A 26820-nucleotide genomic window follows, 5' to 3' on the forward strand; every position below is an offset into this window, starting at 1 on the left:
GCTGAAGGTGTCACACTAGGGAGCACTTCTGTCTTTTGTATTTTAGTTTTGTCTACTAGTGACATTCCTGCTTTACTCTCTTCTCAGGGGCAGACACAGACAGCAGAGGGCCCCTGTGCCAAGAATGTTCCTGCCCCCCCCCCCCCATACGTCAATTGATCAGGACCCCCCCCTTCATATGTCGCTTACTCAGGTGGACCCCCATATGTCACTTAGGGGGGCCCCCCACCCATGGCAGTTGCTCAGGAGGCCCCCCATATCAATACTCTGAGACAGTGACAGACAGTCCCATCAGACCTCAGATCAAACTAAAGATAAATAAGTAAAACTTACACCTTCTGCTCCGCTGCACTCCATGTCTCCCGGGGTGTCCCTAAGGGATCACCTTCCATGCTTGTCTCCAACAGCCCGCGCTTCAGTCACGTGACCTGACTCTGCCTGCGCTTCACAGTCACGTGGCCTGACTCTGCCCGCGCTGCAGTCACGTGACCGCTGTACGCAGTCAGTCTGGAGGAGACCAGGGAGGAGGTGAAGGCCGGAGAGGTAAGTACCGCTTCTCTCCACCGCCTCTCTCTCGCATATTATTGAGCGCTTATATGAGAAGGCCAGAGCCGGCCCAAGACATTGTGCTGCCTGGGTCCAAGAGTAAAATGCTTAGCATAGTGTCCCCACACTAGGTAGCATAGTGTCCCCAATTAATATATGAAAGAATGATCCAGCACTTGAAAAAAATGCAGCTTTATTGGTAAATCCTCGTTAAAACAACACTTTTGAGAGTGAGGACACCACCATTCCCACAGTTAAATCTAGAGGGGTTTTGAATTTATCTTCTAGAAACTTAACTGAACATCAAATTTCTGTTTTTAGAACAAGGTTTGAATTTCTCTCCAACCAATTTGTTTGATGTCTACAATACACTGTGTTGTGATAACAAATTTGTACGCACTTTACCCATAAAACAACACTTTTTTTTGCATCAGTGTTGATGTATGCATTAATGAGGGATCTAATGAATATAGAGGTATAGACTTTGTTGAACAACAAGCCTTGGCTCCATTGCAGGATTTAGCTCATCCAGGAGAAGTTTTTCCCACTGTATCCCGCAATCCAAGACACGTCAACAAGAATCCATATTTCTATCCTTTGTAATTCAGAACAGAGTGTATGGACAGATTTCAGAACAAAGTGGAAAAAGACTTGGTGGAATTACGTTACAGATAAGACACCCAATCTAAATCTAGGAGCATGCTGCCTTAAAAGAATTACAGTCCTTTGAGGACATAATTATAAAGATGTCGGATAAAGGGGGCCTAGTAACAGTAATAAATCTGCCTATATACAATCTATAGAACAATTACTAGCTGATATAAATGTATATCGGCGGTTATGTAGTGATCGCACCAAGTCTTTCCAATAGGAATTGAAAATTTTATTGTCAGATGGCATATAATTTGGAGTGAGGGAGTGGGGGAGAGGGGGAGAGAGGGGGGGAGAGAGAGAGAGACCGTCTCACTAGACATCCGAAAAATAAATCAACTAGGATACGTCAAATGTCAGCTCCGCTTTTAAGTATCACATACACACCTCCATTCAAACAGATGAAACATAACATAAATATATATATATATAACAATTGACATCTCCTGACAGATGATGAATGTATGTCCATGATACTAAAACCGGGTTGCAGAGTAGTCCCCAAAAAAAGCATCCACCTTGGGGGACTTACTCTCCCCAAGTATTGTCACATCTCAAACCAAAAGTGCATCTACGTGGTTACGCACTACAGGCTTTTAAAAGTGCGGTTCTACTGCATGCAGCACATGCAAATTTGTCAAATTGTGCGAGAGTTTCTGCAATGCTGATAATACAAAACATACCAAATCAAAAATCATCGCAATTGTAATACCACCAATTGTATTTACATCCTTGAATGTCAGAATTGTTGCAAAAAAAATATGTACACAAACTACACACAAACTTAAAACACACCTCCTAGAACATGTCAATGATGTTACCAACACAAGCATAAGAAATCGCTCCAGCGCATCATTACATTTCATACAAGAACACAACAGAAATATTCATTCCATTCAGGTGTATGCTATTGAGAAAGTACATATGAACATCAGAGGAGGGGACATTCAACGTAAACTTAAGGACAGGGAGGCCTTTTGGCAATTTACCTTAGATTCAACAATGCCCAATGGTTTAAATCTAAAAAGAATTGCTATTTCATTATTGAAAAACACATTAATACATGCCATATAGGCTTACTATTTTCATTTTCCCTCCTCCCCCATATATATATTCACATGCTCTCATACTTTCATTTTTTTTTGTCAATGCATACACCACAGTTTGGGCTATTTTAAATACCTGTGTCTTTGCATTCACCAATCATATCATGAAAAACGTTGACATATATAAATGTAGAATGTGAAGTTACATTGTGTATTTCATGAGTCCAATTCACATTACCATGCGTTTTTTGTCCTGCGCTATTATTTAGTCAAGGTCCATTATAGAATTTTTTGCATTGGACAGAGCAGTAGTGGAAGCATTCATTTTCCTGTTTATTCTGTTTGTATATAATCATAATTTAACCCCTTAAGGACTCAGCCCATTTTGGCCTTAAGGACAATTTTTAATTTTTACGTTTTCATTTTTTCCTCCTCGCCTTCTAAAAATCATAACTCTTTTATATTTTCATCCACAGACTAGTATGAGGGCTTGTTTTTTGCGCGACCAGTTGTCCTTTGTAATGACATCACTCATTATATCATAAAATGTATGGCGCAACCAAAAAACACTATTTTTGTGGGGAAATTAAAACAAAAAACACAATTTTGCTAATTTTGGAAGGTTTCGTTTTCACGCCGTACAATTTATGGTAAAAATGACGTGTGTTCTTTATTCTGAGGGTCAATACGATTAAAATGATACCCATTATTACATACTTTTATATTATTGTTGCGCTTAAAAAAAATCACAAACTTTTTAACCAAATTAGTACGTTTATAATCCCTTTATTTTGATGACCTATAACTTTTTTATTTTTCCGTATAAGCGGCGGTATGAGGGCTCATTTTTTGCGCCATGATCTGTACTTTTTTTTGATACCACATTTGCATATAAAAAACTTTTAATACATTTTTTATAATTTTTTTTCAATAAAATGTATTAAAAAAGTAGGAATTTTGGACTTTTTTTTTTTTTTTCGTTCACGGCGTTAACCGTACGGGATCATTAACATTTTATTTTAATAGTTCGGACATTTACGCACGCGGCGATACCAAATATGTCTATAAAAAAAAAATTACGCTTTTTGGGGGTAAAATAGGAAAAAACGGATGTTTTACTTTTTTATTGGGGGAGGGGATTTTTCACTTTTTTTTTTACTTTTACTTTTACATTTTTTTACATTTTTTTTTACACTTGAATAGTCCCAATAGGGGACTATTCATAGCAATACCATGATTGCTAATACTGATCTGTTCTATGTATAGGACATAGAACAGATCAGTGTTTTCGGTCATCTTCTGCTCTGGTCTGCTCGATCACAGACCAGAGCAGGAGACGCCGGGAGCCGCACGGAGGAAGGAGAGGGGACCTCAATGCGGCGTTATGAATGATCGGATCCCCGCAGCAGCGCTGCGGGCGATCAGATCATTCATTCAGATCGCGCACTGCCGCAGATGCCGGGATCTGTATTGATCCCGGCACCTGAGGGGTTAATGGCGGACGCCTGCGCGATCTCGGGCGTCGGCCATTGACGGCGGGTCCCTGGCTGCGATCAGCAGCCGGGATCAGCCGCGCATGACACGGGCATCGCTCCGATTCCCGCGGTTATGCTTAGGACATAAATGTACGTCCTGGTGCGTTAAGTACCACCGCACCAGGATGTACATTTACGTCCTGCGTCCTTAAGGGGTTAAAGATTACATCGTTACAACGGAACATGGCTACTTGTTATACATTTTGGTTTTAAATCAGTGTGAATGTTGCTCCTTACCTAGCGGTGTGCTATTTTTAACTCATTTGACTCACCTGTGGAATGACCTATTTAAATGTTATACGAACCGACTTGTGTATCTCTACAAAGAGCGCATGCGCTCAAAACGCGTTGTCAGACGTTGTGAGGTTGTTCCATGCTGTTTTAACGAGGATTTACCAATAAAGCTGCATTTTCTTCAAGTGCTGGATCATTCCATCATTTATTCATTGGTTGGACACGGAGAGTCTGAGTGTGGATCCGTGCACGAGCTTTAACAAGTGAGCTGGACTTTCCTTATACTTTCCAGCATAGTGTCCCCACATTAGGTAGCATAGACTTATTTCCCCCCCGCGCGCACAGACACGCTTACCCGGCCTGCGCATTGCTTTTTCTCTCTGGCGGTGATGTCCCTCATCAGACCCGGGTCAACCGGCTGCACACTCACTGTCTAAAATGCCTGCTGCGCTATTAAATGCTAGCCCTACCATGAACCTCCTAGGCCCATGCCAAAAAAGGGCAGCAAAGTGCAAACTGGGACCAATGGTCTGACCAAGTCCCATGGTTGGGCCGGCCCTGGAAAGGGCGGTGGACACCCTCACACGCTGGGCCCCTGTGCAGCTGAACCGGCTGCACAGGTGATATGTCCACCCCTGTCTCTTCTATCCAAATTTTTTTTCCATGTGATCTGTACTACCAATTTTATTATGAGGTGTTTTGGTTCCAGACATAATGGAAGTATGGGGAGGACCCCATTGACATTAAAAATAATTATACTGTTATAGAATCTTAACCTGATCATTTGCTCATGTTTATTCTCTGTTAAAACCTGAAGTTTCTAGCCAATGGGACACCCCACCATTAAAACGCGCCAAAGCAATATCCTGCAAGACCCTAGGACTCATTATGATGATGAAATTGCATTGTTTGCCCTAATATATGTATGTCTTGTAATGATTTGTACTTATCGTTTTTGCAATAATAATTTTCCTCTTCTGTTACACTTAATGATAAAATGCAAATATATATATATATATGTCTAGTAGTAGCAAGATTTTATATTTGCATATTTGCAGTCTCCACTCTGCATACAGTTTACAATGTTTTCCAATTTTGTAATTTCTAGATGTATTTATCCCAACTAAGAAGCCACGGGGACCACCTGTTAAGCCACCAAATAAACCAGGTAGGTTTTTTTTTTTGGTTGTTTTTTTTTTTTTAAAGTAGGTCATAAAATACACATTACTCTGCAGAACTATTCAGGAAAGTAAAAATGTGTGAATTAGTAGATGTCCATAAGAAAAGAGTTTGGGATTGATCCATGATGTACTTTAGTCCCGGTTGCTTTGAGTAGCCAGGACCCACGGTTAATGCCAGACATCGCCCATCAGGCCGATGCCCAGCATTATCTCTTTAAATGCCATGATCGAAGTTGATTGCGGCATCTAAAATGCGGGGTTAATGGTGCTGGTTAGCTATGGGCAGCTGATCGGGACTTATGCTGCAAAATCTTGTGGGTGTCGGGGGGGGGGGGGGGTTGCTTACCTGCCTTCTTGCCATCCGATCAATGCTCTGAGGCTAGAGCAGCAGAGCTACGATAACACTGATCAATGCTAGCATTGAACTGTGTTATAGCAAAAAAAAGTTAATAAAAGTGAATTAACCCCTTCCCAGTAAAAGTTTGAATCACCCCCTTTTCCAATTTTTTTAAATAAGATAATGTAATAAAAAATAAACCTAATCATATGTGGTACCAGCACATGCGTAAATGTCCGAACTATTAAAATATAAGGTTAGTTAAACCGCATGGTCGACACGTAAAATAAATACCAAAGTCCAAAACTGAGCACTTTGATCGCTTGATATATCATTAAAATAAAAATTTATAAAAAACAATCAAAAAGTCCCATCTAAATAAAAATGTTACCGATGACAACTACAGATGTCCTTTTAAAGAGTAGCTCCCACCATCCTATATATTTTTTTTTCTGTCCCTGCCTATTGCCAATCTATCCCTAACCCCCTCCCTGCTTTTAATTTTTCTTTTTACTATATTAAAAATAACTTTTTGTCTGCCTGGTAGTGTGCTCACTACCAGGCAGACTTCCCCAGCAGGCACCACGTCACTGATGCCTGCTGGGGGGGGACTTCCGCCCTCAGTTCATCTACACAGGGTGCCTCCAGCTGTTTCACCACTACTGGTTGTCAGGGCATGCTGCGAGTTGTAGTAGTGAAACAGCTGGAGGCACCCTGTGTAGATAAACTATAAGTTAGTGCAATGCGGCGCTACCCTGTTCCCTTCGTCACCCCCCCCCCCCCAGCATACCCCGTTCCCTCCGTCACAACCCCCCCCCCCCCCCCACGGTTCTGATACTTAGGGGCAGGGGACAGCGACGACGACATGTGCGAGACGAGTGGCCTCCCAGCCAGTGGCGAGCGCAGTGTAAATGAATTATGACAGATTGCCCGGCCGCTATCAGTCCGAATTCAGGCGTGACATCACGCCGTGCTGCAGCCGGCCACTAGGAGGGAGACCCCTAGTCGTCGGTTTTCAAACGTAAAATTCACCCATAAAATGAAAAAATAATGAAAATATATTACGGATATGTTGTAGTACATAAGTACTACAACATATCAAAAAATAAAGTTGGTGACAGTGCCCATTTAAGGGGTTAAAGTGGTATAGGGAATAGCTGGCTAATCGTTATGGGCCCGACCCCTTAAACCTTTACCAATCACGAGATTGGAGGTAAAATGTCCCTCCTGGAATGGACGGTGCGCACTGCACACGCTCCATTCGTTCTTTGTGGGGCTTCCAAACATATCGCTAAAATGTAAATTGATTTCCTGACCAGGAAGATTGAATAGTGAATGTTACATAAACAGATAACTGAGTCATTGCAGGCCACTACCACATTGTATGCCGGAGATTAGTATCTCATCGATGCCAGCATGCATAGGGAGGAATGCTGCCCTTTCTATGGAAGATCAAAGTAATGTATGATAAAGAATTGTGTCAACTTGTTGTTGGCTACTGGGGGAGGGGGGATTTGAGATCACTGAAGTACTCTTGGTTATATGACAAGTGTCCCATACATTTCAGTTGACTTAAAGTGTACCTGTCTTCAACAAAAACTTTTTATATAATGTAGATAATACCATTATATATACATTGGTTAAATGTGCATATTTTGGGGTGAAAAAAAATGCTGTCCCTGCTATTGCCTGTGTGTCTCTATGAAGAGTCCAAATACAGGAAGTGAGGGCGGGACATGCAGGGCTCTGTGCAGGCTCCTGGCTTGTCAATCATCCTCATGTGTGCGCCCGTATTTGGACTCCTTACTGAGACACATAGACAATAACTGCAGGGACAAAAATATACATATTTTTTTAACCAATGTATATTACAAATATACATAGAATTGTATTATCTACATTATGTAAAACGTTTTTGTTGATGACAGGTACACTTTAATGATCGGCCCATGCATATGAACACCCAACTTTTTTGGGTGTTCTTATGTTCTAAATGAGAATCAAAATCATGGTAAACAGACAGCTGATCAAGAACCAAAATGCATGTCCCTTAGGGTAATGTTCTTGTTGCCCAAGACAATAATGTGTGCACGAATACTTATCAATTGCTACAAATGCATAAATGGTTTAAATAGTTTCATGGCTCCTGTTAGGAACCCAAGGGAGGGTTATACTTTTATTATGCCTAGTGGGGGATGGTGTTATTTCTGTCCATCTCCAGGTCTGGGTCGCCCTTATCAACATGAGTGCTTTGGAAGATACGTTGTAGGTCCCTAATCTAATGGGATGAAGTAGTTTAAAATTTTAATCATCCCACGTGAGACACCACTGTGACTTAAAGGGGTACTCCGCCCCTAGACATCTTATCGCCTATCCAAAGGATAGGGGAGAAGATGTCAGATCGTCGGGGTCCTGCTGCTGGGGACCCCCGGGATCTACCATGCGGCACCCACCTTTAGCGGCTTCCGGCCACCTCGAGTCCATCTCGACCACAGGGACGGTAGATCGTGACGTCACGACTCCGCCCCTGTGTGACGTCACGACTCCGCCCCTGTGTGACGTCACACTCCGCCCCTCAATGCAAGTCCCATAGACTTGTATTGAGGGGCGGGGTATGACATCACATGGGGGTGGGGGGTAGTGATGTCACGATCTACCATCCCCGTGGTCGAGATGGACTCAGCCTAAGGACCTCCAGCAGTTCCGGAAGCTGCTAAAGGTGGGTGCCGCATGGTAGATCCCGGGGGTCCCCAGCAGCAGGACCCCGGCGATCTGACATCTTATCCCCTATCCTTTGGATAGGGCATAAGATGTCTAGGGGCGGAGTACCCCTTTAACATTAATACTCAAACCAATGATGGAAATAGCTCACAGGAAGACCCAATTACACTCTTCTGATAGGGTCCAAATAAATCTGTATAGACAGTATTGTGTACCTGAATACACTAGATATGTGCCTGCAGAAAAGCAGTGGTATACAAACACAATACCGGTGAACGACAAGGAGAGCGGGTAAGATACAGAGTTGGATATCCTCCAGAGCTGTATACCTATTCCCTAGTCCAGTAATAGGTTATCAAATTCATTGTTCCCACTGTGCTAACTTTATCCAGGACTATACAGTCATAATAAAACACAGGTTGCTAACCTGAGAGTATTTTATATACTATTTAAATAGTACCGCCCAAGGCATGACAATCCGGTACAGGAAGTGATGTTACTGAGCAAGGTCTTAATGCGTCGGTGGAACACCCCTAGATCAGAAGACACTTTTGGAACCAGAAGTGACATTCCAGACCAGACCAAAAACTCCCATTATGGCAGTGAACTGCATGATGAGCTCCATCTTGTGCAATAGGGAATACAACCACGTCTTGACGATCAATAGCGTGTTGCTAAGGCTATGTTCACACGGCACAATTTCTGGGCAGAATTCTGTGGAAGAAAATTTACTGCACATTGATTTCAGTGGGATTCCGCAGTCCCATTCAGATAGCGGAATTGCCGTGGTGGGCATTCTGCTGCTGAAATCCCGCATTCTGCAAAATGTAAGACCAGTCTTATTTTGCAGAATTCTGCAGCGGAATCCCATTGAATTCAATGGGGCTTGAATGTCTGCAGAATTTTGTGTTCTAAGAACACAAAAATTCCGCTGCAATTCCGTTCAACAGGCTTCGCTGAACAAAATTTGTGCGGCATTGAGGATAAATCCCCTATGTGATCATAGCCCAAGCTGGGGATGGTACCATATGTTTATATACATTGTGCATGTTCTGTGGAACAAGGCTAATAAGGCAGACGTTGTGGGGCACTTAGGAGGGAGAATATGCCACAGTCAAATGTAATGCAGGCTGCATTGTGGTTTTGACACTTTCTGTATACCTTACTATATCAAAAAAAGCTAGAAAGACAGGCAAAATTAGCATTCTCAGCATGTCAATGGACCCATAAGGTCTGAAACAAATAGATGGCCACATATTACTACTTAACGTAATTAGGATACTAATACCTGAATATTGGTTTTGATTAATACAGTACACTCGGGTAGGCATCAATTGACATTCAGGGACTTCAGTATTCTCATTCAGAAATATACGTAGACCTACAGTCACTGCATCGGTGTATTGCATACAGAGGGAGCAGTGCAGTATCCATATATCTTGGATTACATAATAGTAGATGGTTATCTGCGGGCAGTTATCATCCTGGGAGGTCTTCAACCTATGGTTTAGAGCAGTGGTCTTCAACCTATGGTTTAGAGCAGATGTTGCAAAACTACAACTCCCAGCATGCCCGGACAGCCGTTGGGCTGGGAATTGTAGTTTTGCAAATCTGGAGGTCCGCAGGTTGAAGACTAGAGATGAGCAAACTTACAGTAAATTCGATTCGTCACAAACTTCTCAGCTCGGCAGTTGATGATTTTTACTGCATAAATTAGTTCAGCTTTCCGGTGCTCCGGTGGGCTGGAAAAGGTGGATACAGTCCTAGGAGACTCTTTCCTAGGACTGTATCCACCTTTTCCAGCCCACCGGAGCACCTGAAGGCTGAACTAATTTATGCAGGAAAAGTCATCAACTGCCAAGCCAAGAAGTTTGTGACGAATCAAATTTACTGTAAGTTCGCTCATCTCTAGTGAAGACCACTGCTCTAAACCATAGGTCTAATATATGGTACAGTTGTGGTGTCCTGGAGCGAAACACCATTGTCTACCTGACCTGTTAGGTGGATGTCACTTTATGGTGCCTGCTTCTGGCCCCACAGCTCCATGTGCAAATGTATAATACAAGAAATAATAACCACACCTCAATGACACCACCATTAGAAATGGTGCATAATGTTAAAGAATTTAAAAAGGACCGTGCTTCAATTTCATATGATATTTATTACATATAAAATACAAAAATACACATGTATTAAAAACAAGCACTAATATCACTTTCCTACCACTGGGCCCTAGTGGTGGAGATATTATTAGAAATGACAGCACTGTTACTAGGTAATGCACTATAAGCAGCTCTTATGATAGAGTTCAGATATGTCTCACCAGTATGTAGCCGCTGGTCTCGTGCTGCGGCTGACCTAAACAGATGTCCTGCGGCTGTTTCCTCAGACTCGCTTGTTGTCTCAGTGTAGGTGCGGACAGATCTCTCTGGAGTGCAGATGGTAGTAAGCGCTGGATACTGACACTGTGCTCTGTGTTGTCTGTTCCCTGCTGGCAAAAAAATTTATTTTACAGGATATGAAAGACCAGTTGTTGTTCTTGTAGTACATTATCTAGAAGCATGTGTATATTAGTGATATACAAATAAAAACTTGCAACTAGCTCCCCGTAATCCATAGACTTTGAATAGGATAGGACATATGACATATACTGAAAGAGGAAGATTTACATTTACTGAGGAAGACCTTTCACCTATTCCAACTACCTGTCTTCATATAGTAGCCCGGTCTCTCAAATTGAAAAAAGTTTCTTTAAACTGCTCGACTAAAGAACCTTTTTGGAATTAGTGCCCTCCTTGTCTCCACTTTGGGTGTGGTATTACAACTTGCCTTCATTCACTTCAATGGAACTGAGCTGCAGAGCCACACCCAAACTGGAGACAAGGAGGGCGCTGTCTTTTTGAAAGGAAAAAAAAAAAGGCCTGTTTTATTATTCCTGGAATACCCCTTTTTAAAGATGTTCAGTGCTAAGAAATGTATGCCCTGTCTGCGGAATAGGGGATAAATATCTGATATCCTGTACGGAGCCCAATTTGGTCCTGGCTGAGCGTCTGTGTGTGACATTTTACACATAGCACATCAGCTGGTACAAACACTCCCCCTCCATTTATCTCTGAGAGGCAGAGACTCAGCCTCTCCCGTAGAGATGAATGGAGGGGTGGGTTTCAACCAGCTGATGTGCTGGGTACAAAGCTCTCTATAGTACCACAGAGTCGGGCCCCTTAAGGGAGATCGGGGGTCCCAGCGGTAGGACCCTCCGCAATCAGACGTTTATCGCCTATCCTGCGGATAGGGGGTGCATTTCTTAACACTGGACATCTTTAAGAGCACCAAAGATGCCACTGGTGGGCGATCATAGCAACATAGATGTGTTAAAAAGATTATAAGATTAATATGAGTAGTCGAGCACCTTATGATATATGGACTCTGATAAGTGTGTATTAGGATGGGCTGTATTGGGGATTGGGAATTACAAAATTCATGGTGTGTATATTGGGAATATTGCTTGGATGTCCTTTAATGACTATTCTTTTAAAGGGGTTATCCAGTAATAGAGAAACAGAACCAATTTCTTCCAAAAACAGCACCACACCTGTCCTCAGGTAGTGTGTGGTATTACAACCTGGCTCCCTTCACCTCAATGGAACAGAACTGCAATATCACACACAGCCTGAGGACAGAGGTGGTGGTGTGTTTTTTTTTTTTGTTTTTTTTTTTTAAATTAGCTTACTGTAGTTTTTTATTCTTGGATAACCCCTTTAAATTGTTGTTGTGCAGAGGAAATTGCTGTATTGTTTTTTTAGTACATAAGTAGCTGGTTTAGGCTGTTATAATGTTATAGTAATTTACCCACAAGGGAGAGAATGTGTGTGGTGCAGTTATTAAAGTCATATCTAAAAAATACAGCTTTTAGGGTCCAAATGTTGACTGATTCCCCCCACCCCAAAAGGTTTGGTTCTGTAGAAAAACTATGGAAAGCTTGACTAGACTACTAATACTAATGCCCAAGATAGCCCTTAAAGGGGTAATCCAGGCCAAAACTTTTTTTATATATATCAACTGGCTCTGGAAAGTTAAACAGATTTGTAAATTACTTCTATTAAAAAATCTTAATCCTTCCAATAGTCATTATCTTCTGAAGTTGAGTTGTTTTTTTTTCTGTCTAACTGCTTTCTGATGACTCTCGTCTCGGGAGCTGTGCAGTTCCTATGGGGATATTCTCCCATCATGCACAGCTCCCGGGACGTGACATCATCATTGAGCAGTTAGACAGAAAACTTCAGAAGCTAATAACTATTGGAAGGATTAAGATTTTTTAAAAGAAGTAATTTACAAATCTGTTTAACTTTCCGGAGCCAGTTGATATATATAAAAAAAAGTTTTTTGCCTGGAATACTCCTTTAATCAGAGTTGTGGTTTTGGACCCACATATGACTAGAGGAAACAATTTGCTTGTTGAGGCTGTCAGAAACCTCATTCCAAGACATGAAATGTTACGTTTTTATAGAAATTACCCTTCAATGGTCTCTTCACACATACAGTATTAAATATGAGCAGGATTTGAAGCAATGTTTAGTTTTTTATTTTACATTGAAAACTTGTGCAGAAAATCTGCAGCTTTAAATCCTGCACATCAAATATGCGCAGGATGTTGTATGTGTGTAGCATACTGCATTGAATGGTGCCATTATTAATTCGTTTATGGTGCTATTGGAGTACTAGGAAGGCACTATCTGGCAGTATTTATTAGGAGGATCGTGACTTGTGGGTTCTTAAATAAAATTGTTTGACCAGCCGGGAACCAAGATTAGAGAGATTGAGAAACTCTCTCCATGGTTTGTACAACACCTTGGGGGAGATTTATCAAAAGCTGTGCAGAGGAAGAGTGGTGCAGTTGCCCATAGCAACCAATCAGATCGCTTCTTTCATTTTCCACAGGCCTCTAAAGAGGCCTGTGGAAAATGAAAGAAGCGATCTGATTGGTTGCTATGGGCAACTGCACCACTCTTCCTCTGCACAGTTTTTTGATAAATCTCCCCCCTTGAGTATTGTGTGTTTGACATATTGTAATAAAAGAAATGGCTATCGTTTGGCTTCCAGCTGTTCCTTCATACTCCCCTATACACAAGGATTTTCTGCTTATCCAATCATTTGTTTATATTAGGTCCTGCTAAAATTGGCGTGATCACCTGACTTTCCTCCTAGACCTTCCCTGTATTGTGTTAATGCCGTCAAAGCTTTGCATGCTCTGATTTTGCCTTTATTTTGATTTAAGCTGTTTGTGCTTCTATAATTTGCTTTGTATTGAGTTGCATAGTGTGTTGCATTTTAAAGGTACTAAAGATTTTGACTTGGAAGACGCCTTGGATGACAGAAATGACCCAAATAGAGGAGGAGGTAAGTTGTTGTATGGTCATGATATTTTGTCTGTTTTCAATGGATAATTATCATTTGTGATATCTTAAACAATAGGTATTATTAACACCTTAATGACCATGGATGTGTTTACGCGTCCATGCAGTGGTGGATCCAGATTCTAATCTCGGGAGGGGCGCTATCAGGCTATATTTGCACGGGGAATGTCCGTACAGAAATTTCAGCACTTGGAATAGTGGCACGGAGGATCCCCCCCCCCCCCCTCTGGATCTGCCTCTGTGTCCATGTGCCATTAAGGTGGTGTGGCGCGGGCTCCCGACTGGAGCCCACGTCATACCGGCCGGCCCCTAGCTGGGGACCAGCGTTAATAGTAGACATGTACCGATCGCCTCCACCGGCTATTAACCCTTTAGATCGCCGCTGTCAAAGCTGACAGCAGCGTCTAAAGGTGCCTTTATCCCATCCCTGATGGTCCAGTGGGGTAGATGGGTCCCCCCCGCAGCGCGATCGTGGGGGGGGGGGGGGGGGGGGGTTAGGGGAGGGGGGGGAATCCACTGTGGAGGTAGCCTGAGGGCTTACCTCTGCTCCTTTTCCGGCTCCTGCGCTCAGAATGATAAAGCCTGGCAGGATCAAGCTTTATCAATCCAGCGCAGAGCACACAGATCTATGGTTTTATGGAACCACATTGATCTGTATGAGGAATCAAATGATTCCTCCTAAAAGTCCCTTAAGGGGACTAAAAGTGTAAGACACACAAAAAAAAAAAAAAAAATTAAATTAAATTAAAAAAATGTAAAAACTCACACATTAACGCCTCCCTTATTAAAAGTTTAAATCACCCCCCTTTTCCAAAATTCCATATAAAAATATATAAACAAAATAAACATGTGGTATCGCCACGTGTGTAAATGTCCGAACTATAATAATATATTGTTAGTTAAACCGCACGGTCAATGGCGTACATGTAAAAAAAAAAATCCAAACTCCAAAATAGCGTATTTTTGGTAACTTTTTATGCCAAAAAAAGTGATCAAAAAGTCTGATCGAAACAAAAATGGTACAGATTAAAACTTCAGATCATGGCATAATAAATGAGCCCTCATACCACCTTGTATGCGGAACAATAAAAAAGTAATAGGGGTCAGAAGAGGACAATTTTAAAGGGATACTCCGGTGAAAAACTTTTATTTATTTATTTATTTTTTTTAACTGGTGCCAGAAAGTTACAGATTTGTAAATTACTTCTATTAAAAAATCTTAATCCTTCCTGTGCTTATTAGCTGCTGAATACTACAGTGGAAATTCTTTTCCGTTTGAAACACAGAGCTCCCTGCTGACATCATGAGCACAGTGCTCTCTGCTGACATCTCTGTCCATTTTAGGAACTTTCCAGGGTAAAAGGAAATCCCCATAGCAAACATATGCTGTTCTGGACAGTTCATAAAATGGACAGAGATGTCAGCAGAGAGCACTGTGCTCGTGATGTCAGCAGACCGTTCTGTGTTTCAAAAAGAAAAGAATCTCCGCTGTCGTAGTCAGCAGCTAATAAGTACAGGAAGGATTAAGATTTTTTTAATAGACGTAATTTACAAATCTGTTTATTAATCTGGCACCAGTTGATTTAAAAAAAATTAATAAATAAAAAAATTTCACCGAAGTACCCCTTTAAATTTATTTTTCGTGCATGTAGTTATGATTTTTTCCATAACTACGACAAAATCAAACCTATATAAGTAGGGTATAATTTTAATCGTATGGACAGAATAAAGACGGGGTGTCATTTTTACCGAAAAATGTACTGCGTAGAAACGGAAGCCCCCAAAATTTACAAAATGGTGTTTTTTCTTCAATTTTGTCGCACAATTTGCTGTAGATTTTTGGGTAAAATTACTGATGTCCTCATAAAGTAGAATTGGTGGTGCAAAAAAATAAGCCCTCATGTGGATTTTTAGGTGCAAAATTGAAAGGTTTCATTTTTTCCTCCTTACATCATAGAGTGCAAAAACAGCAAAAAGCTTGGTCCTTAAGGGGTGAAACACCAAAACCGAGCACACATTTTCTATACTACTGTTCTTAAAGGGGTTTTCCACTTCCAACCTCTATTTAAGCGGGAAGGTCGGTCTCCTCTTGACATTTCCCTTACTGTCAATTAAAATGGCCAGGGAAACCAGCTGCTAAGAGCACATTACTATGGGGAAAATGAAATGTTATGTGTGCATATAAAAGGGAGTTGTAAAGTAAAACTGTCAGCCTGTTCATCCACACTGAACCCAAAAGATCCTCTGCTGAATTCAGTGAATTGTGTGCAGGGGGTGGGGCTTCACCGGCCTAATTGTCTGTGACTCTACATCCTAGTGAAGTCCCAGACAATGGATATGTAAAGTGAGCCATCGAAGCCCAATTCACTGAATTCAGCAGAGGATCTTCTGGTGGACATGTCTCAGGACCTAAAAGCATAAAAGCAAGCTGTACTTGTTCTGAAACTGAAGGTAGTTACCAAACTTATTGAATTGCTATTTTATTTCTGGTCAAGGAGGTGGGGCGAGCTGCTCAAGTGCCACAGCCTGCCACGCCTACTCACTCCCACCCTTTACCCTCTCCTTGACTGACTTACAGAGCCCTACGTGAGTTTTTTTAAAAATTTTTTTTTTTAGACTTTTAAAGTACTCTGCACCAATGAACACCTCCAGATCAATTATTTGTGATGTAAGTGGGTCCGAGCAGGGGGAAGGAGCTGTCATGTGACCTCCTTTCTGCTGGTTAAGGGCTCATATTGCCATTATTTGCATCCAATGCCTGGAATCTTTGTGCTCTTTAGTTGATGTAGCCGGGGTCAAGTCCTGGGGGAAAAAAACTGTGGCAACTCACCCAAGATTTCCAATTAAGGGCTGCTCCTGCTAATGGGAAACGTGTTCCTGCTGTGAAAAAAGTGCAGGAACTCGGTACCTACGCATTCCTGCAGGACTTGAGCCCTAGATGTAGGAACATACATCTAATATCCCTTTTATTGGAAGCATCTATAGCAGTGGTCTCCAACCTGCAGACCTCCAGATGTTGCAAAACTACAAATCCCAGCATGCCCGGACAGCCAACGGCTGTCCGGGCATGCTGGGAGTTGTAGTTTTTGCAACATCTGGAGGTCCGCAGGTTGTAGACCACTGCTCTTGTTGGCCTTATTTATGAATATGAAGACTTTGGAACTCTTGTGCTTGTTCATTGTACTATAAAGCATATACAATTGACGTTTTCATGACTGTAGGTTCCACGATTAACGATAGCGATAAACCCAAAGGTGGTAGAGACGCAGGTGAGACCCTCTCTCTCCATTTACGCCTCTTATCCTCTATTCTCCTAAATTCACGTGTCTCGCTTCCTTGGCTATAACCTACTTTCCAGGCTCTCCTCTTTGATTAACTCTGCGATGGTCTGTAATGTATGTGGAGCACATCTTAACAACATACTGGATGATATATGGCTTTTTTATTTCTTTTGCTATTAATGCATGTATTAGAGGCAAGCAGGCAGAACTTGGTAAAGAGATTTTTATCATAATTTGACATTTACAGCTCAGTGTGTTATTTCTATAAAGACAGGATCATTAGGTTCACACACGATCAAACCCAATCTATCTTAGTCAGCGCAAATCTCCATCTATGGCTAACTTATTTAACACTACCTATCTAATCTACATAAGGCAGCTCAGTGGTTTCTTCTAGAGATGAGTGAACTTACAGTAAATTCGATTCGTCGCGAACTTCTCGGCTCGGCAGTTGATGACTTTTCCTGCATAAATTAGTTCAGCTTTCCGGTGCTCCGGTGGGCTGGAAAAGGTGGATACATTCCTAGGAAAGAGTCTCCTAGGACTATATCCACCTTTTCCAGCCCACGGGAGCACCTGAAAGCTGAACTAATTTATGCAGGAAAAGTAATCAACTGCCGAGCCGAGAAGTTCGTGACAAATCAAATTTACTGTAAGTTTGCTCCTCTCTAGTCCACACCATTGTGCACAGATTACTAAGCTCATCTTTCCCTGTTCACCTGCTTGCACACTGGAAGAAGTCGAATACCAAGCAGTGGTCTCCAACCTGCGGACCTCCAGATGTTGCAAAACTACAACTCCCAGCATGCCCGGACAGCCGTTCGCTGTCCGGGCATGCTGGGAGTAGTAGTTTTGCAACATCTGGAGGTCCGCAGGTTGGAGACCTCTGCAATATACAGTCTCCTGCTAATTCAAATCTCCTGGGCTGAATAGGTGGAGTGCTGGAATTAGAGATGAGCGAATTTACTGTAAATTCGATTTGTCACGAACTTCTCGGCTCGGCAGTTGATGACTTATCCTGCATAAATTAGTTCAGCTTTCCGGTGCTCCTGTGGGCTGGAAAAGGTGGATACAGTCCTAGGAAAGAGTCTCCTAGGAATGTATCCACCTTTTCCATCCCATGGGAGCACCTGAAAGCTGAACTAATTTATGCAGGAAAAGTCATCAACTGCCGAGCCGAGAAGTTCGTGACAAATCGAATTTACTGTAAATTCGCTCATCTCTAGCTGGAATCAGTGAAAAAAATGAGGGGCCTGAGAAATACAACTGCTCTAAATTTGTGGTACATGTTTGTATGTGTGGGACAGTGTGCACGGGGGAGATTTATCAAAACCTGTGCATAGGAAAATTTGCCCAGTTGCCCATAGCAACCAATCAGATCGCTTCTTTCATTTTGCAGAGGCCTTGTTAAAAATGAAAGAAGGAAGCTGATTGGTTGCTATGGGCATCTGGGCAACTTTTTTCCTCTGGACAGGTTTTGATAAATCTCCCCACTCATGTGTGTAAATGTTCATTCTAAGACCTGGTTCACACTGTGTGTGGAATTTCGGCCCGTAATTCCTCTCAGGAATCTTGGTGGTGAAATCCGCTCCTCGAAGCTAACATGCAGGTGAATGGGTTTTCTGTTAAGGCGGAATTTCTTTCAGAAAGTTCTGATCAAAAAATTCAGCCGGAATATTGAACCTGATCAATGTTCTGGTGGAATCCGTGCCGCAGACTTTGCAGTCTATTGGCTGCACTCAGAATCTCTGGCCAAACATTTTCGGGCCCTGGATTCTATAGAGTAAACCCAGCCCAAGTGTCAGTCAATGTATCATGCAAATCATTCGCTACATTGGTCCTCACACAGCAGAAAAAAAAACTAGTTTAAACTCTAAAAATGACAAGTATAAGGGTGGGTTCACACCACGATTTTCTATACCGTTTTACCGTATTTATTTATTTATTATTATTATTATTTTTTTTTTTTGGGAAAGGATGCACTTACAAAGTATACCTGCCCCACACAAAAAATCCCTCATACTATAGTAAGCACATTGCAATAAAACTGCTCTCGATTGACAGGACGCCTGACACAGAAGCAGTAGCCTGTCTGTTACTTCAGTGTATAAAGTGAGCTTTACAGTGGACTAGGGAGAAGCAGCACATGATATGGAGTATGGGCTGTATACACAGGAAGACCCAGCTGGAGGGACAGCTGAAGGCAGGGACATTACTTGTGTCAACTCAACAGGGGAGAATGTGGGAAGAGCAGGGATAACACAATGAGCCCCATTGGAGATGGGAACAGCAATCACTGTACAGTGCTGCAGAATCATTGAAACAATCATTGAAATTCAGAAACCCTCAAGTATTAAATGGGTATTCCCATCTCCAACAGGGTACCTCATAAATGTCTGCTAGGTGCAAGTTGCACTACTGGGACCGGCATTTTCCTTAAAGGGGTTATCCAGGAAAAAAAAATTTTTATATATCAACTGGCTCCAGAAAGTTAAACAGATTTGTAAATTACTTCAATTAAAAAAATCTTAATCCTTTCAGTACTTATGAGCTTCTGAACTTAAGGTTGTTATTTTCTGTCTAAGTGCTCTCTGATGACACGTGTCTCGGGAACCGCCCAGTTTAGAAACAAATCACCATAGCAAACCTCTTCTAAACTGGACAGTTCCAGAGACAAGTGTCATCAGAGAGCACTTAGACAGAAAAGAACAACCTTAACTTCAGAAGCTCATAAGTACTGAAAGGATTAAGATTTTTTTTAATAGAAGTAATTTCCAAATCTGTTTAACTTTCTGGAGCCAGTTGTTATAAAAAAAAAAAAAAAATTTCCCTGGATAACCCCTTTAAGGTCACAGAAGATGCAACTGGACAGGACTCTGAAAATAACCCGTGGTGTCTGTCTCAGACATTTATTGTGTATCTTGTAGGTATGCCAAAAAATATTGGAGAATATTCATTGATTAGATTTTGGACATACCCCTTAATATACTCAACATAACAGTAAGTATATACAAATGAGGAAAGCCCTAACTATACATAGTTCTAACCTATATGAAAACATCACTGTTACTACATTCCAATCCAGTTCAGGGGGCCTCTGCCCAAGCAGGGGGATTGTTAGATTTCTTAAGTTTGTCTGTACAGATAGTCATGGCGTGTGGCTTTTTCTTCCATTTTCAAACCTTTTTTCTTTTTCCTTGTTATAAAAATTGCCTATTTTGTATTCCGAATGGCCTAACTCATGAGCTTCCCATTTCTGCCAATTATAACAATGATGGAGCTTTGGATATTGAAGCATTAACCCTTTCACCACCCCCGAACCCAGAAGCCCTAGATCAAAAACATTTTCTGGTTTCACATTGCAGATATTTCAGACTCTGATTTGGAAGACATAGTTGGTGGAGGCTACAAACCAGATAAAGGAAAAGGTATCCATCTTTGCTTACTGTGTGTGTTACTGCAGTATGAGGGTGAGTGTATGGAGTGACCAGCTATGGTTCTGTGCATACAAGGCCTCTGCCTAATACCATGCACCACCCATCAGTTTACATAAAGCATAATTGTATGAACGCAACTTTTCCATATAAAGTATTAGTGAATGAGTGACCTATGACAAAGATATTCCAATGATTAGTTGCTTTTTTTTCTTTTTTTTTCTTACAAAAAGTATAAAAGGTGGATATATTTTAGGTCTAAAGTACAGATGTGGGGGCAGGCCATCCACGTAGTCCAGAAATTGTCTGCCACTCGATCTACAGGTCCCAATACTGGTACCAGACATAATAGCAACAATTTAAAGGGGGTATCCAGGAATAGAAAAAACAGAGCTAATTTCTTTCAAAAACCACTCCCCATCTGTCTCCAGGTTGGGTGTGGTTCTGCAACTCTGTTCCTTTTGAAGTGAATGGAGCCAAGTTGTAATACCTCACACAACCTGGGGACAGAAGTAGACCTGTTTTTGAAAGAAATTAGTTCTTTTACTATTCCTGAATAACCCCTTTAATAGGAACAATACACCTGAATTCCGCAACTTAGAAGCATGTGGATTTATAAAGAGCTCTCCTGGTATAGATGTCTTTATTAAATACTTATATTCCCTATGATCCAATAATGTTTACAACAGTGTTGTGCGATTCTGGTTATTTCTCCTGGAAATATATGAATAAATTGACCGTTGGGTTTTACAGATTTCCTTGTCAAGTGGGTGTGTCCCCTACAAAGTGCGCTAGGCCTAAATACATGTAGTGATTTAAGTGTGTTCACTCCGGAGTAGCAGGAGTTAATGTTAACCCTTTCCCTGTTTGTGAGTAGGAACTTACAAGTAGATGTTATGTACAAGTGAACATATTGAAAAGTCCTGTAACATCCCAACCATAAGGATATGTACGTGAATGACTCTCATTCTGTTTTTTGCAAGGTTTTAATTATTGTAGTAAGTTAATAAAGTTTTTGGAATTTGTATTAATGGAAGGGGTGGGAGTTAGAACGTTGAGGTCATGAGTAAGCACATGTGTGCTTGAAACGGCCCATCGGCCTTTATTTGTATCTATGACCTGACTGTACAATAAAAAGCATTGCTGGATTTTAACATGGGCGCCTCCACATCTTCTGTCTTGGTATTATTGGATCTACTTCCTATATATTGAGCACCGTGAGAGAGACGGCAAGCAGAGATCAATAGGTGTGTTGGCTGTAGTGCACACTCCTGGCGCTAACTCGGCTGTGCAGACTCAGTTTTTTTCTTTTATGGATAATATGTGTCCCTACATAGTCTGACTCTATTCAATCAGTTCTGACTGTCTGAGACTTGGGGTCTATTCACATGGCAGAATTTCCGCTTGTGGAATTGCGCCTCAAATTAAAGCCCATAGACTTCTATGGGATTCCACACTCCCCATTACACTTCTGAAATTCTGCTTGCAGAATTTCAGAAGTGTGAATGGGAGTGCGGAATCCCATAGAAGTCTATGGGCTTTAATTTGAGGCGCAATTCCGCAAGCGGAAATTCTGCCATGTGAATAGACCCTTACAATAGCTGTAAGCTGAACGCATACCAGGCTCAACAGAGTGGTAAGTGTTTTCATTATACAGAAGAGGAACAAGTCACTGCAAGGCTTGGCAGTAGTTTTATATCTTCACTTGTAATTCTTCTTTTCCCCTACATCTGCCATTGGAGGGTCAGAATGCCCATATGCACAATAGATGGGCCAGCCAATACCAGTGGGTTCAGATAACTCTTATTTATAGGGACATCCCCTGTTATTGAATCGAATGGTAACGTCTAGTTGTCAATGTATTTATACATTTCCAGGAAAAATAACAAACAGCACAATGCAGAGTTCTAAGGAAAGATTATTATTATAAATATATATAATTATTATTATTTTTTTTTAATAAGGAATAGAGGTATTTACTAAAGGGTCATGTCAGGAGAGCTGCCTTGTCATGCATGTATTTATAGTTTGTCAGGATGTATTTATACCAATAACTGAAGTTATTCACTTAATGCTTTCATTCAGATGGGCATCCTGCAGGTGGCAGAGAAAATGATAACTATGAGAACTCAGGTAAGTGCTGTATAATGAACACAATTGTGGGAACGCAGCCTTACTATGTTAAACGCAGGCAGTTTTTATCCTCTTAAAAAAAAACTGTTGTAAAACTTAAATATTGACTTTCATGTCAAATTAATTCTTTGTAATTGTATATGATTTTATGCTTTTCAAGACTACAAAAAATGTGTATGTAACTTATACAAAGGACAACAGTTTGTTAGCTCAAAAATGATATGCAGCTCAGACAGCAGAGAGTAATGGAGGCAATTGTGTTTTATAAGAAAATCAACAGTACATTTGATACAGGAAGTGAGGGCAGGACAAGTAGTTCTCTGTGCAAGCTCCTGGCCGGTCAGTCATCCTGCTGTGTGAGCCAGGGGTATGTCACAGAGCCTCACTGCACAGAGCCCTGCTTGTCCTCGGTGCACAGAGCCCTGCTTGTCCTCGGTGCACAGAGCCCTGCTTGTCCTCGGTGCACAGAGCCCTGCTTGTCCTCGGTGCACAGAGCCCTGCTTGTCCTCGGTGCACAGAGCCCTGCTTGTCCTCGGTGCACAGAGCCCTGCTTGTCCTCGGTGCACAGAGCCCTGCTTGTCCTCGGTGCACAGAGCCCTGCTTGTCCTCGGTGCACAGAGCCCTGCTTGTCCTCGGTGCACAGAGCCCTGCTTGTCCTCGGTGCACAGAGCCCTGCTTGTCCTCGGTGCACAGAGCCCTGCTTGTCCTCGGTGCACAGAGCCCTGCTTGTCCTCGGTGCACAGAGCCCTGCTTGTCCTCGGTGCACAGAGCCCTGCTTGTCCTCGGTGCACAGAGCCCTGCTTGTCCTCGGTGCACAGAGCCCTGCTTGTCCTCGGTGCACAGAGCCCTGCTTGTCCTCGGTGCACAGAGCCCTGCTTGTCCTCGGTGCACAGAGCCCTGCTTGTCCTCGGTGCACAGAGCCCTGCTTGTCCTCGGTGCACAGAGCCCTGCTTGAGAGGTACACTTTAAGTGTTTAGTTTGGTATTATGCCTCAGCCATCTTGCCTAAGCTGTTTTAACAACATTTAGGGTCTATTCACACGGCAGAATTTCTGCATGCAGCATTTCACACAGATTCTGCATGCGGATTCCGTCTCAAATTAAATGCCAATAGACTTCTATGGGATGCCGCACTCCCATTCACACTTCTGAATGTCCGCATGTGGAATTTCGGCACAGATTCCGCACAAGCCAGAAACCACCCAAATGAATGCGGAAGCGGAATTGGTGCGGATGTGCGGAAATTCTGCCGTGTGAATAGACCCTTAGAGAGATGCTTTACAGCAAGCCCTCTAAACATGGGCACAATAGACTGGAGAGTTTTCTAAGCATGCGTTGTGACCTGTGCAGGGAGAGGAAAGCTATGAATGGCTTGATTTATCTTATCTATCTACAGGTGTCATCCTTCATTCTAATCCGGTCTCTTATGATATGGAAAAGACTGAAGTTATTTGTACAGAACAGAAAGTGTCATTATTAGGCTTGGCAGCCAGAGTAAAAACTAATTCATAAATATTTTATAATAAAGATAATAAAGAATGAAAATAAGAAATACACATCTTCAAAAATTCCAATTTTTTTTTTAAAGTAACATAAAACTTTGAACAACAGATAATTTTATGATAAAACATGATAAAAACCTTTTAGATCATGCCCAGTATCTAGTGAATTATTTTATGTTATGGCATTAGTTGCTTTCATTTTTTTCCCAACTAAATTGTGTAGCTTTATCACCCCTTGTTGTAGTCAGTATATAGCTGATAAACACTTATCTCTATAACCACTCCCAGAACGACGTCCTATTGTGCTCCAGAAGAAATGTAGGGTGACATAGCAATGTGTTCATGAAAACGGACAGCCATGTAACACAGGATTGCACTGAATCCTAAAGGGTGAGAGCTGCTCTTTCCTGCAGTTTTGTGCTTTGGCTACTAGAGAAGGATCTGAAGTACAAAATCCCCCTCGGTAATGTGCATATGCTCTTATAGGCTAAATGGAAAGGGAATGCCCTATTTAACAGTTTCTCTAGATTCCAGGTTGTTCTATAGTCATAAGTAATACTTTTATATGTTGTTACTGATGAAAATTTAAAGACCTTTTTGTACTATGGTCCTTTTAAAATGTTTGAATATTTAATAGAGAAAATCCCACCACTAGGGGTCCCCATACCTACTGCGACACTAACTAGTCCTGCAGCAGCATCAGGCTTTTCCATGAATCACAGACAAGGCTGCATGAGCAGACACACCAATCACCTCCCACCACCACAAGCAGGGCCGGTTTTAGGCTTAGCGTAGCCCTGGGCAAAATTAAAGGTGGGGCCCCAAACGTCGTAATAGTGCACTAACCAGATTTGCATATTTTTGGTCACTTCAAATGCCATAAATATCTAAAAAGCAACTGAAAAGTCCCATCAAAACAAAAATGGTACCGCTAAAAACTACAAATCACAGGGCAAAAAAATGACCCTCATACATCCCCCATATACAGAAAAATAAGAGTTACAGGGATCGGAATGGTACAATTTTAAGCATACTCATTTTTGTACAAAAACTAAAGTAGTAAAAAAAATATAAAAATAAAAAGCTCTATGAATTGGGTATCGTTGTAACTTTATGGACCTTACAAAATAGTGTCGTTTTTACCGAAAGGTGCACTGTGTAGAAACAGATGCCCCCAACTTTTAAAAATTGGCCTTGTAATATTGAGATTCTGAACCAGTGCGTGGTTTGACATGACATGCCTGCTACCCATCACCACTACAAGCAGCCACTGCTCTTTGTTGCAGAGGGCACCACCACAAATCGCGCCTGATCCTAAGGTGGTGTGATGGTGTTCCATGCGCCCCAGACAAATTTGCGTCCGCTCCTTCTCTCAGGTCTCTGGACATTTCCAAACCGGCTCCTCAATATACATTTCTTGCCTTCACCTCCCCGCTCTGTATTACTGGCTACTGAGTGTGTGCTGCTGTGGCCTCTGATCCTCCCACCTGTCTGACTTCCATCATCCCACCATCCTCACACGAAGGCCCCTTACACTCTGCCGTTGCTACCCATCAAGAACGGCCATTAAAGTTAGAGATGAGCGAACGTACAGTAATTCGATTCGTCACAAACTTCTCGGCTCGGTGGTTGCTGACTTTAGCCTGCATAAATTAGTTCAGTTTTCAGGTGCTCAGGTGGGCTGGAAAAGGTGGATACAGTCCTAGAAGAGAGTTTCCTACTACTGTATCCACCTTTTCCAGCCCACCGGAGCACCGGAAAGCTGAACTAATTTATGCAGGCTAAAGTCAGCAATTGCTGAGCCGAGAAGTTCGTGACGAATCGAATCACTGTAACTTCGCTCATCCTTTTATTTTATTTTTTTTTTCTGATTAATTTAACAGCCGTTCTTGTGACGGGTAGCAACGGGTCCCGGCGTCTCCCATTAACTATTATGGGGGCCGCCGGGCACCATTATTTTTAGATGGGAATAGCGGGATAAAAAGACGGAACAAGCAGTAATTTTTCTCCCGCTATTTCCTCGGGCTTCCCATGTGCTAACTGCAGTGTGAAAAAAGCCGAACCACACTCCCATCATCCTCCCACTGTAACCAAACACACAGACATACGCATTCATATCAAAGAGTATACCTTGTAGCAATTGCATACTATACTTATACACACATACAGATCTTTACTTATTTGGAGATACAGGAGTATAATCATGTTGATGTAATAATAATGTAATAAATATTTATACATCGCTATATGCATTTATATATGTACACACATAAATATCAGTGTTTTCCAAACATTGTATTGAAAGCTTTTGTAAAACTACAACTCCCCGCATGCCCAGACCGGCTTTTGCTGTCCGGCCATGATGGGAGTTGTACTTTTGCAACAACTAGAGACACTCTCTAAAACACTTGTATGTAAACCCTAATATCTAGCTATCTTATTTATATATTTACAACAGCGATGACGCAGCACTCAGAAGATCCAAAGAATAGGTGAAACAAGCAACTTTTCCGCTCCTATGGAGCCATTTTCAAGCTTAGTGATACACACCAATAAGGGGTTTAAATACCTAAGTATACCGTGATCAATTACATTTAAAAATCAAGTGATAATTTAACAATTCATATACAAATTTATTATAAAAATATATCATATAAACATCCCATTCATAAATATATACCGTATCAGTATATAATAAACTTCCTCAGTGCTTCTTATGTGCAAATAAAGTGCATAGATGTGCATTAAAATCATGAATATGCTTGATACTCTCTGCTAATACAATTCATAACAACTGTGCATCATA

General features: G+C 41.7%; 1 protein-coding gene across 2 annotated transcripts in view; it reads left to right on the forward strand.

Moving 5' to 3' along the window:
• The window catches only part of CD99L2 (CD99 molecule like 2), a gene marked incomplete in the record, with an annotated part of 117381 nt that overhangs the window by 57849 nt on the left and 32712 nt on the right, over positions 1-26820 (forward strand). Inside the window, 5 exon segments of one of the 2 annotated variants that reach the window (XM_056540628.1) lie at positions 5121-5180; positions 13586-13648; positions 16887-16934; positions 20312-20374; positions 22466-22513. In XM_056540628.1, coding sequence (XP_056396603.1) covers positions 5121-5180; positions 13586-13648; positions 16887-16934; positions 20312-20374; positions 22466-22513 — 282 coding nt within the window. 2 annotated transcript variants of the gene reach the window in all.

Source organism: Hyla sarda, chromosome 9, assembly GCF_029499605.1.
Source record: "Hyla sarda isolate aHylSar1 chromosome 9, aHylSar1.hap1, whole genome shotgun sequence".
Classification (NCBI taxonomy): domain Eukaryota; kingdom Metazoa; phylum Chordata; class Amphibia; order Anura; family Hylidae; genus Hyla; species Hyla sarda.